The 17,763-nt window shown below is 41.4% G+C and overlaps 1 protein-coding gene across 1 annotated transcript in view; it reads left to right on the plus strand.

Moving 5' to 3' along the window:
• LOC134349535 (sodium/hydrogen exchanger 2-like) overlaps nt 1-17,763 on the plus strand; it is a 99,586-nt gene that overhangs the window by 57,596 nt on the left and 24,227 nt on the right. The window contains exons 6-7 of the mRNA XM_063054014.1: nt 9,537-9,626; nt 16,667-16,737. Of these exons, the coding sequence (XP_062910084.1) occupies nt 9,537-9,626; nt 16,667-16,737 (161 nt within the window). The remainder of the gene's footprint in view (nt 1-9,536; nt 9,627-16,666; nt 16,738-17,763) is intronic.

The raw sequence follows: 17,763 nt of genomic DNA on the forward strand, positions 1-17,763 counted from the left end.
AAAAGGGGAAAAACAAATTATAATAAATAAATAAAGAAGCAAAAAATATTGAGAACATCAGTCCTTGAATGTGTCCATAGCTTGTGGTATCAGTTCGGTGTTGGAGTGAGTGAAGTTATCCCCTCTGGTTCAAGAGCCAGATAGTTCAGGGGTAATAACTGTGGGTTCTGAGGCTCCTGTACATCTCCTTGATGACAGCAGTGAGAACTGAGCATGGCCTGGATGGTGGGTGTCGTTGATGGTGGATGCTGCTTTCCTGTGATAGCACTCCTTGAAGATGTGACAATGTGGAGAGTGCTTTACTCATTATGGACTACCTTATATCCATGACTTGTTGAAGGTTTTTCCATTCAAGAGCATTGGTGTTTCCATACTAGGCCATAATGCAACCAGTTAATATACCCTTCGCAACACATCTATAGAAGATTGTCATAGTTTTAGATGACATGCTGAATCTTCTCAAACTTCTTAAAAAAAAAAGTAGAGGTGCTGCCATGCATTTTTTGTAATGGCACTTGTGTGCTGGAACCAGAACAGATACTCTCAAATGTTTAAATAACCAAAGTTCAAAGTAACATTTATTATCGTGTACACAAATGTCACTTCATACAACCCTGAGAATCTTTTTTTCCTGCGGGCATACTTAGCAAATCTATAGAACAGTAACTGTAAACGGGATCAATGAAAGAGCAAGAGCATAGAAGACAAAAAAACTGTACAAATGTAAATATAAGTAATTACCAATACATAACAGGAGCATGAAATATCAAGATAAAAGGTCCTTAAGTGAGATCATTGGTTGTGGGACCACCATATAGAGTGTATGTAGTTTTCCTCTTTTGTTCAAGAGCATGAATGGTTGAGGTATAGTAACTGTTGTTGAATCCGATGGTGTGAGTCCTGAGGCTCATGTACCTTATTCCAGTGAGAAAAGAGCCTGCCCTGGGTGGTGAAGATCTCTGATGATGAATGCTGCTTTCCTATGACAGCATATCGTGTAGATGTGCTCAATGGTTCGGTGGGCTTTACCTGTGAGGTATTGTGCCAAATCCACTACCTTTTGTCGGGTCTTCTGTTCAAAGACATTGGTGTTTCCATACCAGTCCACGATGCAACCAGTTAATATTCTCTGCTACACGTCGATATAAATTTGTCAAAGATTTTGATATCATGCTGAATATCCACAGACTCCTAAGGAAGTAGAGGCTTTGTTGTGCTCTCTTTGCAATTTCTGAGTCCAGAACATGTCCTCTGAAATAGTAACACCCAGTAATTTAAAGTTGCTGACCCTCTCCACCTCTGATCCTCCGATGAGGACGGGCTCAGGGACCTCTGGTTTCCCTCTCCTGAAGTCTACAATCGGTTACTTGGTTTTGCTGACATTGAGTGAGAGGTTGTTGTTATGACACCACTCAGCCAGATTTTCAATCTCCCTCCTGTATGCTGATTCATCATCAACTTTGATATGGCCCACAACAGTGGTGTCATCAGCAAATTTGAATATGGCTAAGCTGCCCTTAGCTACACTGTCATAGGTGCAAAGTGAGTAGTTCAGGGGGCTAAGCGCTCATCCCTGTGGCGCACCTGTACTGGTAGAGATTGTGGAGGAGATGTTTCCACAATCCAAACTGACTGAGGCCTGCAAGTGAGGAAATCCAGCATTCAATTGCATGAGGGTGTATTGAGGCCCGGGTCTTGGAGGGGATGATGACATTAAATGCTGAGCTGTAATTGATGTATGCACCTTTGCTGTCCAGATGTTCCAGCAGTCTGTGATGAGCCAATGAGATGGCAACAGCTGTAGACCTGTTGCTTTGGCAGTTAAATAGGAGTGAATCCAAGTCACCACTCAGACAGGAGCTGCTCTGTTTCAACACCAGCCTCTCAAAACGCTTCATCATTGTAAGTGCCACTGGGCGATAATCACTGAGGCAGGTTACCACACTCTTCTTGGGCACCGATATGATTGAAGCCTGCTTCAAGCAAGTGGTACCACACATTGCCAAACGTTGAAGATATCCATGAACGCGCCAGCCAGTTGGTCAGCACAAGTCGTCAGTACTCAGTCAGGTACTCTGTCTGGACAAGAGGAACTTAAAGTTACTGACCCTCTCTACCTCTGATCCCATAATGAGAACTGGCTCATGGACCTCCAGTTTCCTCCTCCTGTAGTCAATAATCAGCTCTTTAGTTTTGCTGACATTGAGGGAGTAGTTGTTGTCGTAGCACCATTCAGCCATATTTTCTATCTCTCTCCTATATGCTGATTCATCACCACATTTGATTCGGTCAACGACAGTGGTGTTATCAGCAAACGTGAATATGGCATTGGAGCTGCACTTAGTCTCACAATCAAAAGTGTAAAGCAAGAACAGCAGGGCTAAGCACACAGCCTTGTGGTGCACCTGTGCTGATGGAGATTGTGGATTGTGCTGTTGCCAGTCCGAACTGACTGGGATCTACAGGTGAGGAAATCAAGGATCCAATTGCACAAGAAACTGGAGCATCCTGATCTATGCATCTTCGCTTCATCACTGTGGATGGAAGTGCTACTGGAAGATGGTCACTGAGGAAGGTTAACATTTCCTTCTTGGGTGCCGGTATAATTGAATCCTGCTTGAAGCAGGTGGTACCTCAGACTGCTAAAGTGAGAGGTTGAAGATATCAGTGAACCCTCCAGCCAATTGATCAGCGCAGGTATTCAGTACTTGGCCAGATAGACAACATGGGCCATATTCTTTCCATTGCTTCACCCCACTGAAGGATGCTCTCAAGGCAGCCTCAGAGACCGAAATCACAGGGTCTTTGTAGGTTGTGGGAGTTCGTGAAGGTGCCTTCAGTTTTGTCAGTCAAAGCTAGCATAAAAGATCATTGAGCTCCTCTAGGAGGGAACATTGTTGTCACATATGTCACCTGGCTTTACGTTGTACGAGGGGAGAGCATTCAAGCCGTGCCACAGCTGTCAAGCATCCTTCTGTGATTTCAGTTTGGTCTAGAATTGCACTTTGCATTTGAGATGACTTTCCAGAGGCCGTACCTGAACCTTTTGTATTTAACTTGGTTGCCCACCTGAGCACCACTGACCAGGCCCTCAGCAGATTGAGGATCTCTTGGTTAATCCAGGGCTTCTGGTTGGGGAAGACTCTGAATTACTTTGTGGAGACACACTCATTCACAACTGATTTTACAAAGTCTATGATGATTGTGGTGTATTCATCCAGCTCCTTAGGTGAGTCTTTGAACATGGCCTAATCTACTGACTCAAAGCAGTCCCATAGCCTTTCCTCTTCCTCCTATAACTACCTCTCCATGACTCTTACTGATGGACTCTTGCTCTTTAGCTTTGCCTGTATGCAGGTAGGTGGAGGATAGCCCGCTGATCAAATTTACCAAAATGTGGTCTAGGGATGGAACAGTAGGCATTCTTTCTGGTAATGTAGCAGTGGTTGAGTGTGTTGGGTCCCCTGGTGCTGCAGGTGATATGTTGATGTTAATTGGGCAGAGATTTCTTCAATCAAGTTTGATTGAAGTTCCTGGCAATGATCTGAAAGGTGTTGGGGTAAGCTGTTTCCTGTTTGCTCATTGCAGCACTCAATACATTGAGCGATTGCTCAGTCTGTGGCAATATGTAAACTGTGATCAGGATTATGGAGGAGAATTTTCTCTGTAAGTGATATGGATGGCACTTAACCATCAGATGTTTCAGATCAGAAGGACAAGAGGGCAACGTCTGAGCACCACAATGAGTTTATCACGAAGCACAGACTCTCATCTTTTGCCCTCTTTCAATATCCTGCCAGTTACATCATCGGGACCTGATGCCTTGCGAGTGTTTACACTCTGGATCAATGTTCTGACATTGGTCTTTGAGACAGAGATTACAGGGTTGCCAGATGCCATAGGGATTTGCACCAGTGTGATTTTATTCTCTCTTTCAAAGCAAGCATAAAAGTTGTTGAACTCATTGGGGAGTGAGGTATCACTGCCATTTGTGATGTTATGTTTCACTTTATAGGAAACAATGGTTTGCAAACCTGCCACAACTGTCACACATCCAATTGTGTCCAACTTTACATGAAATTGTCTTTTACTCTCACTATGGCCTTCCATAACCTGTTCCTGAATTTCTTGTAGGGTTCTGGAGCACTGGTCTTGAACACCACAGATCTAGACGGCGAATGTCCTGGTTTACCCAGGCCTTCTGGTTTGGATATGTTCTCGAAGGCACAGACTCATCCATCCAGGTCTTGATGAAGTTGATGATGACTGTGCATATTAATTCAGATCTGAAGATGAGTCCCTGAATATGGTCATGTCCAACAATTTCAAAGCAGTTTTATAAACACTCCTCTCCCTCCCTTGAACATTCCTTCACCATCAGGTTTTAAGATCAGCCTATATGGCCTCAGCCTATGTACTGGGAGTAGATGTATAGCCAGTTGATCAAACTGTGGGATGGCATGGTCAGTGTTCTTAATGATGGTGTAACACTGATCGAGTGTGTTGGTTCCTCTTGTTGCACAGGTATGCTGATTGTAGGTAGTCTGAAACTTCAAACTGGCCTAGTTGAAATTGCCTGAAATGGCTGAGCAGGCATCAGGATGCTTTGTGTCATGTTTGCTGATCATCGTGCTTGATGCCAGCTTGATATTTGCTGATGGAACCAGGATAACAGCAGGAAATATCTTGGCAGATAAAATGGGTGTCACTTGACTGCCGATGTTGCTGGTCAGGGGAGGAAGGCTGAGAAAGAGCAGCCACATCTGTGCATGATGATGAATAAATCATGAAGCCAACACCAGCACCTCTGCCAGTACCTGACACTGCTATCTGGTCCATAGGGTGGATGGTGGATAGAATAGGAGGTTGGAAACAGGAAGATGGATGGCTTTGTGCTCAAACTGGCTGAGATATGACACGTCTATAAGAGGGCTGTGGCCAATTGATGACATTAAAGAAATATTCCTTTATGGTGACAGTGAAGGAATAGAGAGAATTTCTTAGTGTGTGGGGACAATAAATTGGAATGATGGAGTAAATTGTGTGCAGTGGCTACAAGTGCAGGTTAACATCTGAGCATTCTCCAGTAAGTAATTCTGATAACTCAATTTTCTCACCGCCTTTGAGTCAAGTTAGGCGTACATAGGAACAGTCTTTACCTACTGTATGAATGGCGCTCCAACAGTAATTTCAATGGCCATCAATATTCAATAGTACGCCATCTACCATTCTCTGTGTTTACTTCCCCCATCAACAGATTGTCAGATGTGTGTACCATCTTCAAGCTGCACTGCAGCAACTTATAAGAACTTCTTCAAGAGTTCTTGCCGAAGAGCTTTGGCCCAAAATATCGACTGTACTTTTTTCCATAGATGCTGCCTGGCCTGCTGAGTTCCTCCAGCATTTTGTGTGTGTTGCTTGGATTTTCAGCATTTGCAGAATTTCTCTTGTTTGTGTCAAGAGATCTCACACATCAGGAACCTCAACTACATAGTAGGACAAAAACAATATATGCAAGAGAACAGGTCCACTTGCAGGCTCCTGTTAAAATCACTTGGTGCCCCTTTGTCTCTGCTGGGGCTAAAAGCTCAGAATTCCTTTCCCTAATGACACTGTGGGTGGGAGAGTCATTTTCAGTGCAAGGTCCACAACAGTTCAATAGCTCATCACAACCTTCTCAAGTGCAATTAAGGAATAAATGATTTAGCAAAATTTGTAATGGATTTCACTGAGGTGATCAACACTGAGCATGAGAAATGTAAATTATAAGGTTAGGAAATGCATCTATCGAATCCTCTCTCCCCATCTCTGTCCATATCCAGTAAAACGTCTTACATGCAGTTTTCAGAAGTGAATGAAATGCTCTACACAGGGATCGAACCGATCTCTATACAAGTGTAATGCCCTGGTTCATATCTTTACTGTTATGCTGTAGGTATTTCATTTAGCAGCTCTGTAAGAGTTGTTTGTTCTGCTTTCAGCCTGTTTGGGTTATTGGTGAAGATCAGGGATGATGTGGAATGTGTGTCATCCAATTAGTAGGAGATTTTTCTTGGTGAGGGACAATAAGGTTGGTCTTGGGCTTTTGATCGAGAGGAGATGAACTGGTCGTAGCATCCGATCTGATGGGAGACTCATTTGTTCGAGCTGGGATTGCGAGAGATGTTCGAAAGGTGGTGTGTGTTTTCACATTGACCGAGGGCCCAGCATGTGAGTGACAGAGAAGTTCAAGATGAGATCCAACTTGTGCACATTTAACTGTTTAATTAAAATAGGCCCTTTTCTTTGTAATTCTTTACTAACCCTTTAGTTAAGATTCATAAATATAATTCCTCTATCCGTATGCAATGTACTGTCTGTTATTTCGTGGCATTAATTTGTAATAGGGTAGCGAATTATGCAGCATCCACACAAACGGGAGTTTAGGGAAGGGGCTCATGCCTCAGTCTCACACCTTTGGCAGGGCCAGTGATTGCCTTCCTCAGACTTACGCCGCTGTGGAAGCCAGCTCTGTTCAATCCCAGTGTGGGGCATTTCGTTCACTTCTGAAAACTGCATGTAAGACGGTTTATTGGATATGGACAGATGGGGAGAAAGAATTGGATGAGATGGCTCTTAAAATTAGTACTGGGGACTATTCAGGATGATCCCTAACATAGAGTAGCAGTAATCTAGAGATCTAAATTCAAAGCAAATGATAGATCATTTTAACATGTTTTGGGACCAAGATGGAGATGGAGTTAAGACACAGAGCAATTATTTGTTGATCCAACTGAATCTGACAGGGTTGTATTTGTTTTCTTCTTCCTATCTAATGCCTGTTTTACAATTTGGAATGTAGAAATTGTGAAATTATGTTACTTTTAAAAGGACTATTTGATGATGGGACACTGAAAAGTTTGGGGATCATCAGTATGATATTTTATTGTAAGGAAACTTTTTCTTCTGTTGATTAAATCTCTGTTGTGGTTTCAATTGATCAGCTGTGGATGACGATGGTAAAAGCAGATTTTATTAAACATTCTTAACTGCCTCAACGGCACTTCTTCAGTAGGTCGTGATTCTTATGAGAGCCAGAATGGGTAAAGATGCAAAAGGGATGAGGTGTTGAAGAGATAATTTAGGGAGCTAGGCAGAAAGCTGAAAAGCAGGATCTCCTGGGTAATAATCTCTGGATTATTGCCTATATCATGTGGCAGTGAGGGTAAGAATAGGGTGATTTTGGCAAATGAATGTGTGGCTGAAGAACTTGTGCAGGGGATGAGGCTTCAGATTTCAGGATTATTGGGTTCCCTTCTGGGGAAGATATGTCTCGTACAAAGGGGCTGGGTTACACCCGAACCTGAGGGGGGTCAATATCTGTGTGGGCATGTTTGCTAGAATTTTTGGGGAGTGTTCAATCCAATTTGGCTGTGTGATAGGGTTGAGGATGGGCAGTTGGTATACAAGCAGAGACAGTGAGACAGTCAGGAAGGACAGGCAGATGATAGGGCAAATTTGCAGTCAATAGAATGAGTTGCATTGAAATAGGGGGATAAAAACAAAGAAGAGTGACAAGAGCAGGACTGAAGGTATTGTATTTGAATGTAGGCAGTGTACAGAATAAGGTAGATGATTTTGAAGCACAGTTAGAGATTGGCAGGTATGACATTGTGGGCATCACTGAGTTGTGCCTGAAAGAAGATTATAATTGGGAGCTTCACATCCAAGGATACACATTGTATTGAAAGGACAGGCTGGTAGGCAGAGAGGGAGGTGTGGCTCTGTTGGTAAAAAATTAAATGAAATCCTTAGAAAGAGGTGACATAGGATCACAAGGTATAGAATCATGATGAATAAAGTTAAGGAACTGCAAGAAAAGAAAGACCCTGATGGGAGTTACGTATGGGCCTCTGAATACGGGCTACAAATTACAATGGAAATCAGTGTTGGGAAGTGTATGGTCATGCCCTTTTGATTGAGGAATAAAAGCTTAGACTATTTTCTAAATGAGGAGAAAATTCAAAATCCGAGATGCAGGATCCGCTGAAGGTTAACTTACAGAATGAGGCAGCGGTGAGGAAGGCAAATGCAACGTTAGCACATATTTTGAGAGGACTAGAATATAAAATCAAGGATGTAATGCTGAGGCTTTATAAGGCACTGGTGAAGTATTGTGAGCAGTTTTGGGCCCATTATCTAAGAAATGATGTGCTGATATTGGGTCAGTGTCAGAAGAGGTTCACAAGAATGATTCTGGGAATGAAAGGGTTTATTATATGAGGGGAGTTTAATGACCATGGGACTGTATTTGCTGGAGTTCTGAATATAGAAACATAGAAGTATAGAAAACATACAGCATAATACAGGCCCTTCGGCCCACAAAGCTGGCCGAACATGTCCCTACCTTAGATCTACCTAGGTTTTACCCATTGCCCTCTATTTTTCTAAGTCCATGCAGCCATCCAGGAGTCTCTTAAAAGACCCTATCGTTTCCACCTCTACCACCGCCGCCGGTAGCTGATTCCATGCACTCATCACTCTCTGCGTAAAAAAAAACTTACCCCTGACATCTCCTCTGTACCTACTTCCAAGCACCTTAAAACTATACCCTCTCGTGCTAGCTATTTCAGCCCTGGGGAAAAGCCTCTGACTATCCACACGATCAATGCCTCTCATTATCTTCTACACCTCTATCAGATCACCTCTCATCCTCATAAAGAGGGATCTCATTGAAACCTATTGAATGTTGAAAGGCCTAGAAAGAGTGGATTGGAGAGGATGTTTCCTATTGTGGGGGAGTTTAACCTCAGAATAGAGGAACATCCAATTAGAATGAAGATGAGGTAGAATTTCTTTAGCTAGAGTGTGGTGAATTTGTGGAATTCATTGCCACAGGTGGTTGTGGAGGCTAGGTCATTGAGTGTATTTAGGGCGGAGGTTGATAAGGTCTTGATTAGAAGGTGTAAAAGGTTACAGGGAGAAAGCAGGAGAATGGGTTTGAGAGGGAAATAAATCAGCCATGGTGAAATTGCGGTGCAGACTCGATGGGTCGAATGGCCTAATTCTGTTCCTATGTCTTATGGTCTTAGTATAGTCTAGCCCAGTACTGTAATTACTTGTGATATTCCTGCTTTAGTTTAATTTATGTGGAATTAAATTCTATGGCAACATTGGTGGGATATAAGCTTGTGTTATTGGATCAATGGCCTGGTATCCAGAATACTGGGACAGGAATTTGCTGTCACATTCATAAAACTGAAGGATTGAAAACCATTTTGGACAACATTTTACTTCTACAATAAAAACTTCTGGTATAAAACTTGGTCCTATTTATATGTTCAACATTTGAGATAGTAACTTGTGCATTGATTTCACTATTGAAATTCAGTTCTGTTGGTTTTTGATTTCAGAAGTCAAGTTCAAAGTGTATATATTAATCCACTTGTCATTAACACACTATGGATTTCTACCTTTTACGTTTAAAGTTTTAAACTCCCCAAGTAAAGTTGTCAGAAGTACAATTTTGAATACCAACTTTTTTTTTCTCTTTTCAGGGAATGACTATCCGTCCATTAGTTGCGTTCTTGGAGGTTAAAAAATCAAATAAAAAACAACCAACAGTGAGCCAAGAGATTCACATTCGAGTAAGTAGCTTGTATCAGTTATTGCTGTTCATGAGTATTATAACTTTGCAAGTATGTAGTAGCAATTTGTAACAGATTTTCCAAAATACCCTATTCAAGTACAGTGGATTCTGTTTAATTGGGACTAGTACACATTGGCCCAATTAGGTGGCTGCTTCAGTTAGCCAAAGTTTCATTAAAGTAGTTAAAAAGTTATTTTAAAAAAAGAAACTAAATTTCAGTGAATAACAATTATGTATTTAAATGACACACGGAACAAATTGGAACACTACTAATACTTCTACAATGCTATAAAACTGTTTATTAGTTCCTAATTGTTATTGATGGAAGAATTCATCTAGCCTATGCCCTGGTACTCCTTTGACTGTAAATGAACAAAATCAGTGCAGACACCTAGTGCAGATATTGGACATCCTTTATACAATACTATTTTTTCCATTGGATCTTCCAAATTTTACTTTCCATTGTATCATTCCAAATGATTGTGGATACCTTAAAATCCATTGTAGTTCCTAACTTGTTAAAGTAGTGAAATCATTTCATTTTCACTCCCAGCTGTTTCTGGCATTATCAAGCCTGAATGCTTGAAACCACAGTAAACAAAACAGTTCCGATTTATCTTACTGCTTATTTCTTGGCAACGATCAATGATAAAAATCACTGCTTTTTGAACACAAATGCTGCAATTGTTGTTATTTAAAACTCTTCACTCCAAGCATGGCGTAGTGTCTAATGGCTATGCAAGTGCATGTATCTGACACTAGTTAGAAACTGTTCAGGAGCACTCTCCTTTCCTAATTAAGCAGCATAATGTCCCAAATAAACAAAGAGAATATTGGCTATTTTCTCGAGTAGTTTTCTTTTTCTTTAAGAGTTGTCCCAAATAAGCAGCTGGCCCGATTTATCGATGGCCCAGTTAACTGGAATCCACTGTATATGGGAATACCCATGGCAATCCTGGGATGATTTAAAAATTGGATTCAAAAATCCAATTGAAGATGGGCGTTTTTAAAGAAACAATTGTCTGTGATCTTCAGTTATATTCTTTACACAATGCTGATCCATCATGGGTAAAGCCCTCCCCAATATTGAGCACATCTACCTGAAGCATTGTTGCAGGAAAGTAGCATCCATCATCAGGGAACCCCATCACCCAGGTCATACTCTTTTTCTCGCTGCTGCCATCAGGAAGTAGGTACTGTACATGAGCCTCAACATTCACACCACCAGGTTCAGAAAGAATTATTAACCTTCAACCATCAGGCTCATGAACCAGAGGGGATAACTTCGCTCAACCTCACTTGCCCATCACTGAACTGTTCCCACAACTTAGGGATTCATTTTCAAGAACTCTTCATCTCATGTTCTTGATAATTATTGCTTATTTATTTAATATTATTCTTTTATTTCTCTTTTTTATTGGCACAGTTTGTTGTCCACCCTTTTAGGTGCAGTCTTTCATTGATTCTATTATGATTATTGGAGTTGCTATGTATGCCCACAAGAAAATGAATCTCAGGGTTGTATACGGTGACATATATGTACTTTGATAATATATTTACTTTGATCTTTGAACTCTGAGCTCGAAAGCCCCACCTTTCTTGCTTTGACTCCTGGACTATATGACTTAGAAACATAGAAAATCTACAGCACAATACAGGCCCTTCAGCCCACGATGCTGTGTTGAACATGTACTTACTTTAGAAATTACCTAGGGTTGCCCATAGCCCTCTATTTTCCTAAGCTCCAGGTACCTATCTAAGAGCTACTTAAAACATCCTATTGTATTTGCATCCACCACAGTCATCGGCAGCCCATTCCACACATTCACCACTCTTGGTGTAAAAAAAAACTTGCCCTTGACATCCCCTCTGTACCTACTTCCAAGCACCTTAAAACTGTGCCCTCTCATGTTAGCCATTTCAGCCCTGGGAAAAAGCCTCTGACTATCCACACGATCAATGCCTCTCATTATCTTATACACCTCTATCAGGTCACCTCTCATCCTCCGTCGCTCCAAGGAGAAAAGGCCAACTTCACTCAACCTATTTTCGTAAGGCATGCTCGCCAATCCAGGCAACATCCTTGTAAATCTCCTCTGCACCCTTTCTATAGTTTCCACATCCTTCCTGCAGTAGGTGACCAGAACTGAGCACAGTACTCCAAGTGGACCAGGGTTCTATACAGCTGTAAGATTACCTCTAGGCACTTGAACTCAATCCCACGGCTGATGAAAGCCAATGCCTTCTGAACCACACAGTCAACCTGTGCAGCAGCTTTGAGTGTCCTATGGACACAGACCCCAAGATCCCTCTGATCCTCCACACTGCCAAGAGTCTTACCATTAGTGCTATATTCTCCCATCATATTTGACCTACCAAAATGAACTACCTCATGCTTATCTGGGTTGAACTCTATCTGCAACTTCTCAGCCCAGTTTTGCATCCTGTCAATATCCCGCTATAACCTCTTACAACCCTCCACACTATCCACAACACCTGCAACCTTTGTGTCATCAGCAAATTTACTAACCCATCCCTCCACTTCCTCATTCAGGTCATTTATAAAACTTACTAAGATAAGGGGTCCCAGAACAGATCCCTGAGGTACACCACTGGTCACCAACCTCCATGCAGAATACGACTCATCTACAACCATCTTTGCCTTCTGTGGGCAAGCCAGTTCTGGATCCACAAAGCAAGGTCCCCTTGAATTCCATACCTCCTTACTTTCTCAATCTTATCAAATGCCTTGCTGAAATCCATATATACTACATCTACTGCTCTATCTTCATCAACGTGTTTAGTCACAACCGCAAAAAATTCTATCAGGCTCGTAAGGCACGACCTGCCCTTGACAAAGCCATGCTGACCATTCCTAATCATATTATGCCTCTCCAAATGTTCAAAAATCCTGCCTCTTAGGATCTTCTCCATCAACTTACCAACCACTGAAGTAAGGCTCACTAGTCTATAATTTCCTGGGTGATCTCTACTCCCTCCCTTGAATAAGGGAACAACATCTGCAACCATCCAATCCTCCGGAACCTCTCCCGTCCCCATTGATGATGCAATGATCATCGCCAGAAGTTCAGCAATCTCCTCTCTCACCTCTCACAGTAGCCTGGGGTATATCTCGTTCAGTCCCGGTGACTTATCCAACTTGCTGTTTTCCAAAAGTTCCAGCACATCCTCTTTCTTAAGGTCTATATGCTCAAGCTTTTCAGTCTGCTGTAAGTCATCCCTACAATTGCCAAGGTCATTTTCTGTAGTGAATACCGAAGCAAAGTATTCATTAAGTACCTCCACAATCTCCTCCAGTTCTATACACACTTTCCCACTTCCACTGGTCCTATTCTCTCATGTCTTATCCTCTTGCTCGTCACATACTTGTAGAATGCCTTGGGGTTTTCCTTAATCCTGTTCGCCAAGGCCTACTCATAGTTCCTTCTGGCTCCCCTAATTTCATTCTTAAGCTCCTTCCTGCTAGCCTTATAATTTTCTGGATCTCTATCATTACCTAGTTTTTTGAACCTTTTGTAAGTTTTTTATTTCTTCTTGACTAGATTTTCAACAGCCTTTATACACCACAGTTCCTGCACTCTACCATCCTTTCCCTGTCTCATTGGAACGTACCCATGCAGAACACCACACAAATATCCCCTGAAGATTTGCCACATTTCTGCCATAGATTTCCCTGAAAACGTCAATTCCCAATTTATGCTTCCAAGTTCCTGCCTGATAGCTTCATATTTCCCCTTACTCCAATTAAATGCTTTCTTAACTTGTCTGTTCCTATCCCTCTCTAATGCTTTGGTAAAGGAGGTAGAATTGTGATCACTGTCTCCAAAATGCTCTCCTACTGAGAGATCTGACACTTGACCAGGTTCATTTCCCAATACCAGATCAAGTACAGCCTCTCCTCTTGTAGGTTTATCTACATATTGTATTAGGAAACCTTCCTGAACACACCTAACAAACTCCAGGCCATCTAAACCCCTCGCTCTAGAGAGATGCCAATCAATATTGGGGAAATTAAAATCTCCCATCACGACAACCCTGTTAATATTGTATCTTTCCAGAATCTGTCTCCCTATCTGCTCCTTGGTGTCCCTGTTACTATTGGGTGATCTATAAAAAAGCACCCAGTAGAGTTATTGACCCCTTGCTCTTCCTAACTTCCACCCACAGAGACTCAGTAGACAATCCCTCCATGACTTCCTCCTTTTCTGCAGCCATGACACTATCTCTGATCAGTAGTACCACATCCCCACCTCTTTTGCCTCCCTCTCTGTCTCTTCTGAAAGATATAAAGCCTAGCACTCGAAGTAGCTATTCCTGCCCCTGAGCCATCCTAGTCTCTGCAATGGCCACAACATCATAGCTCCAAGTACTGATCTACACTCTAAGTTCATCCGCTTTGTTCATGATACTCCTTGCATTAAAATAGATACATCTCAAACCAGCAGTCTGAGCATATCCCTTCTCCTTCACCTGCCTATCCTTCCTCTCACACTGTCTACAAGTTTCCTCGATTTGTGAGCCAACCGCCCCTTCCTCCGTCTCTTCAGTTCAGTTCAACCCCCCAGCAATTCTAGTTTAAACTCTCCCTAATAGCCTTGGCAAACCTCCCTGCCAGGATATTGGTCCCCCTTGGATTCAAGTGCAACCCGTCCTTTTTGTACAGGTCATGCCTGCCCCAAAATGAGGTCCCAATGATCCAGAAATCTGAATCCCTGCCCCTTGCTCCATCCCTTAGTGACGCATTTATCCTCCACCTCACTGTATTCCTAGACTTGATGGGTGTTATGTGTACAATGGCTCTCTTTTCCTTTTTGAGCTCCCATTGCTGTGATTTATCCTAATCATCACCACCTCTTCGATTTCTGTGCACTTGCTCCCATGTGTTTCTCTGGGTCTGATTCTTAAATAGGTAACTTGAAAAACTTTTGGTTTGTTCCAGATTTTTCATTGGAAAACCTGCTCTACATCATCAACTTCATTCCCTTCTTTGACCACTGTTTTCTGTTAAATTTAATGGCTTTTCCACAATAACATAGTTCAAGTTCAAGTTTATTGTCTTTCAGCTATACACATGTATACTGATAAATGAAACAACGTTCTTCTGGGAACAAGGTGTACAACACAGTACAAATAACTCACATACAATACATAAAGATATTACCACTAATAAATTAACAAATAATACGATGCATTTATGATACAAGTTTAAAGAGTATACAGTATAATGCTACTGACGCTTCGTATGTGATGAGAGCTGGTACAAGGGAGTACATGGCATGGGGGGAGAAGTTGTTTCCCATCTGAACAGTATTGTCATACTTCCAGCCTATTGGTAGAGGGTCACCAAGAGATTGTTGGACAGTTGGGAAGGATCATTGACTATGTTAAGGGCCCTGTGTATGCAGCACTCCTGGTAGACATTTCGGATGGACAGAAGAGACTCCAATGATTCACAGCAGTCCTTGCAATCCTTTGATGGGTATTTTGGTCATGTGTCTTGCAATTCCCATACCAGACGATGATGCATCTGGTCAGGACACTCTAAATGGTTTTCTTGTAAAAACTGATTAGAATGGGGTGGGGGGGGCATAGTGCGGGTTGTGAGTTTCACCTAACTCAGTCTTCTCAGGATGTGGAAATGCTGCAGTGCGTTCTTGACTAAAGAGATGGTGTTGAGGGACCAGATGACACTGTCCATTATAAGCACTCCCAGAAACTTGGTGCTCCTAACTCTTCGCATGGAGGAGCAATTTATCTGCAGTGAGGAGTGGTCAGCCTGCACCTTCCTAAAGCACATCTCTGTCCTAACTCAGCAGTTCCATTACTTCACTGTAGTGTCATTGTTCTGTTCAGCACAGACATGGGCCCCTCAAGTCTATGCCCTCTAATTTTAGACTCCCTACCCTAGGAAAAACACTCTGACCATCTGCCTTATCTCTGCCCCTCATAATTTTATAAATCTCTCAGTTCACCCTTCAGTCTCTCCTATGTTCTAGTAAGAATAAACACACACTATCCTCTCTCTCTCCTTACAACTACAGCTCCATAAACCATGAAACATCCTGGTGGAATTGTTCTGTCCTCTTCCTAATGCTACCATGTCTTTCCTGTATTAGGGTAACCAGAACTGTATACGTACTCGCTGTAAGTGCAACCTGAACAATGTTCTGTAAAGCTACGATGTGATATCCTGACTTTGTTACTCACTGTCTCAGCCTAGGAAGGGAAGCAAGCCAATTGCCTTGTTCATTACCCTACCCAACTTATCTCCATACTCGACCATTCTTGGGTAGTTCACATGATTTGCACAATCTTCACTTTATTTCCTGATTTCCAATCCCTCAAGTACGTGTTTACATGTTTAGTTCCCACTGTGGCCTCACATTTTCAGCTGTCTGAAGTCTCTTTCAACTGCATCACTTCATCTAACCGCAGCCCTGCCTGTCTTCAACCCTTGATTTCTCTCACCACTGGCAACCTTCAGCTAACTGGACTGCACACCATTGAATCCTCTCCACCTCTGACTTCCCTTCATTCAGTCAGGGTTTCCTGAAAGTCACGTCTTTAATCAAGATAACAATCAATTCCCCTAATCTGTCTTCGCTCTTAATGTTCATTTGATTCTTGGGTCAAAAAGCTGGCAATAGTTATTTTACTCTTAATGTTATAAGATGCTGATAGTTAATAACCATTCTGGAAGTGTACAAAAACACCAATTAACTTCCTTTATCTTGAGAAAGTATAAGCTGAAACCTCAACGTCAAGTCAGCTTCTGCACATCTGTGCCTCAATCAACAGAAGAGATTTGAGCACATGAAGGAATAGTCAATGTAGTTCAGGGCTCCACTATTATTTTAAGTTTGAAAATATCACTCTTCTCATTGTAATCAATTCACAGTATTGCAGTACTCTTGCTCATTCCAGCACAAAACTAATCTAGTTGTTTTCTTTTAAAAACGCAAGACCCGCAGGGGGAAAAAATGGTATTTTAATTCTAAATCTCATTTCCATGTCTAGCTTTTTGACCATGTGTTGGCCGGAGTTGAGGATGTCTGTGGACAGTGGAGTCACTACTACTTGAGAGACAAGTATGAATATTGCCTCATTTTTGTTATTTGTAAAAAGCAAATGCCTTTGAAATAATTTTTAAAACATTATTGTTTTACATGTGTAACTTTTTAGTCCAATTATCCTTCCATCAACCTAGCTACCAAATAAATTCTGCTGGTTTTAGTTTTAATTTGTAAATTAATCACTAATCCATTTGCACAATATTTATATGATAAATATGTGTTTACAGTTGCTGTCATAATTTAGAAACAAGGGAGGGGGAGGAAATGTATATAAGTATACATTTATATACAAGATATATAGATATGATATATATAGATGAGATATATAGATATGATATATATATATATGAAGATGGCTTTCCTTGAGGAGAAGTAGCAATAAACTAAACTGTACATGTAAAGCAAAACCAAACTACAGCTACTAGGAATCTGAAATAGTAAAAATAAGTGATATAAAAACTCAGCAGATCAGGTTGCATCTGTGGAGAAAAATGCTTGATGTCCAGATCAATAATCATCAGATTAGTTCAAATACCTACTTTTCCATGTGAGCATATGAGAGTGGGAGAAACAAAACTGATGGACTTGTCTTGCTCATTGTCCATCATGTGATGATGTATTATGGAATAGCTACAATAATTAATTGCATTACATTTGTCACTTTGCATGAAGAGACATGTTCTTTAATATCATTTACGACATTGATTGTATGGGCCGAGATTCCCATTTGGGTCATATTTACCCATTCCAGTTTGAAAGTAATGATATTGTACTTGTTGCAGACTGTCACATGCAATGTTTCTGTTCCTTGCTGCTGTACAATGTATGAACACTCATTGATACAAGCAGAGGCTTTGGAGAAATGAGGCTCAATTGCAGTAAACCATCACCAAAAAAAAAATTATTTTGCTAGCACACCTAAACCTTACCAGGTGTTGTCATCAATGTACGTCACCTACTTGATAAAAATCCAGCTGAGAACCCATTAACATCACCACTTCGTAATATGTTTACAAATGCATATACATGAGAAGAAGTTAT

Source organism: Mobula hypostoma, chromosome 7, assembly GCF_963921235.1.
Source record: "Mobula hypostoma chromosome 7, sMobHyp1.1, whole genome shotgun sequence".
NCBI classification, from domain to species: Eukaryota; Metazoa; Chordata; class Chondrichthyes; order Myliobatiformes; family Myliobatidae; genus Mobula; species Mobula hypostoma.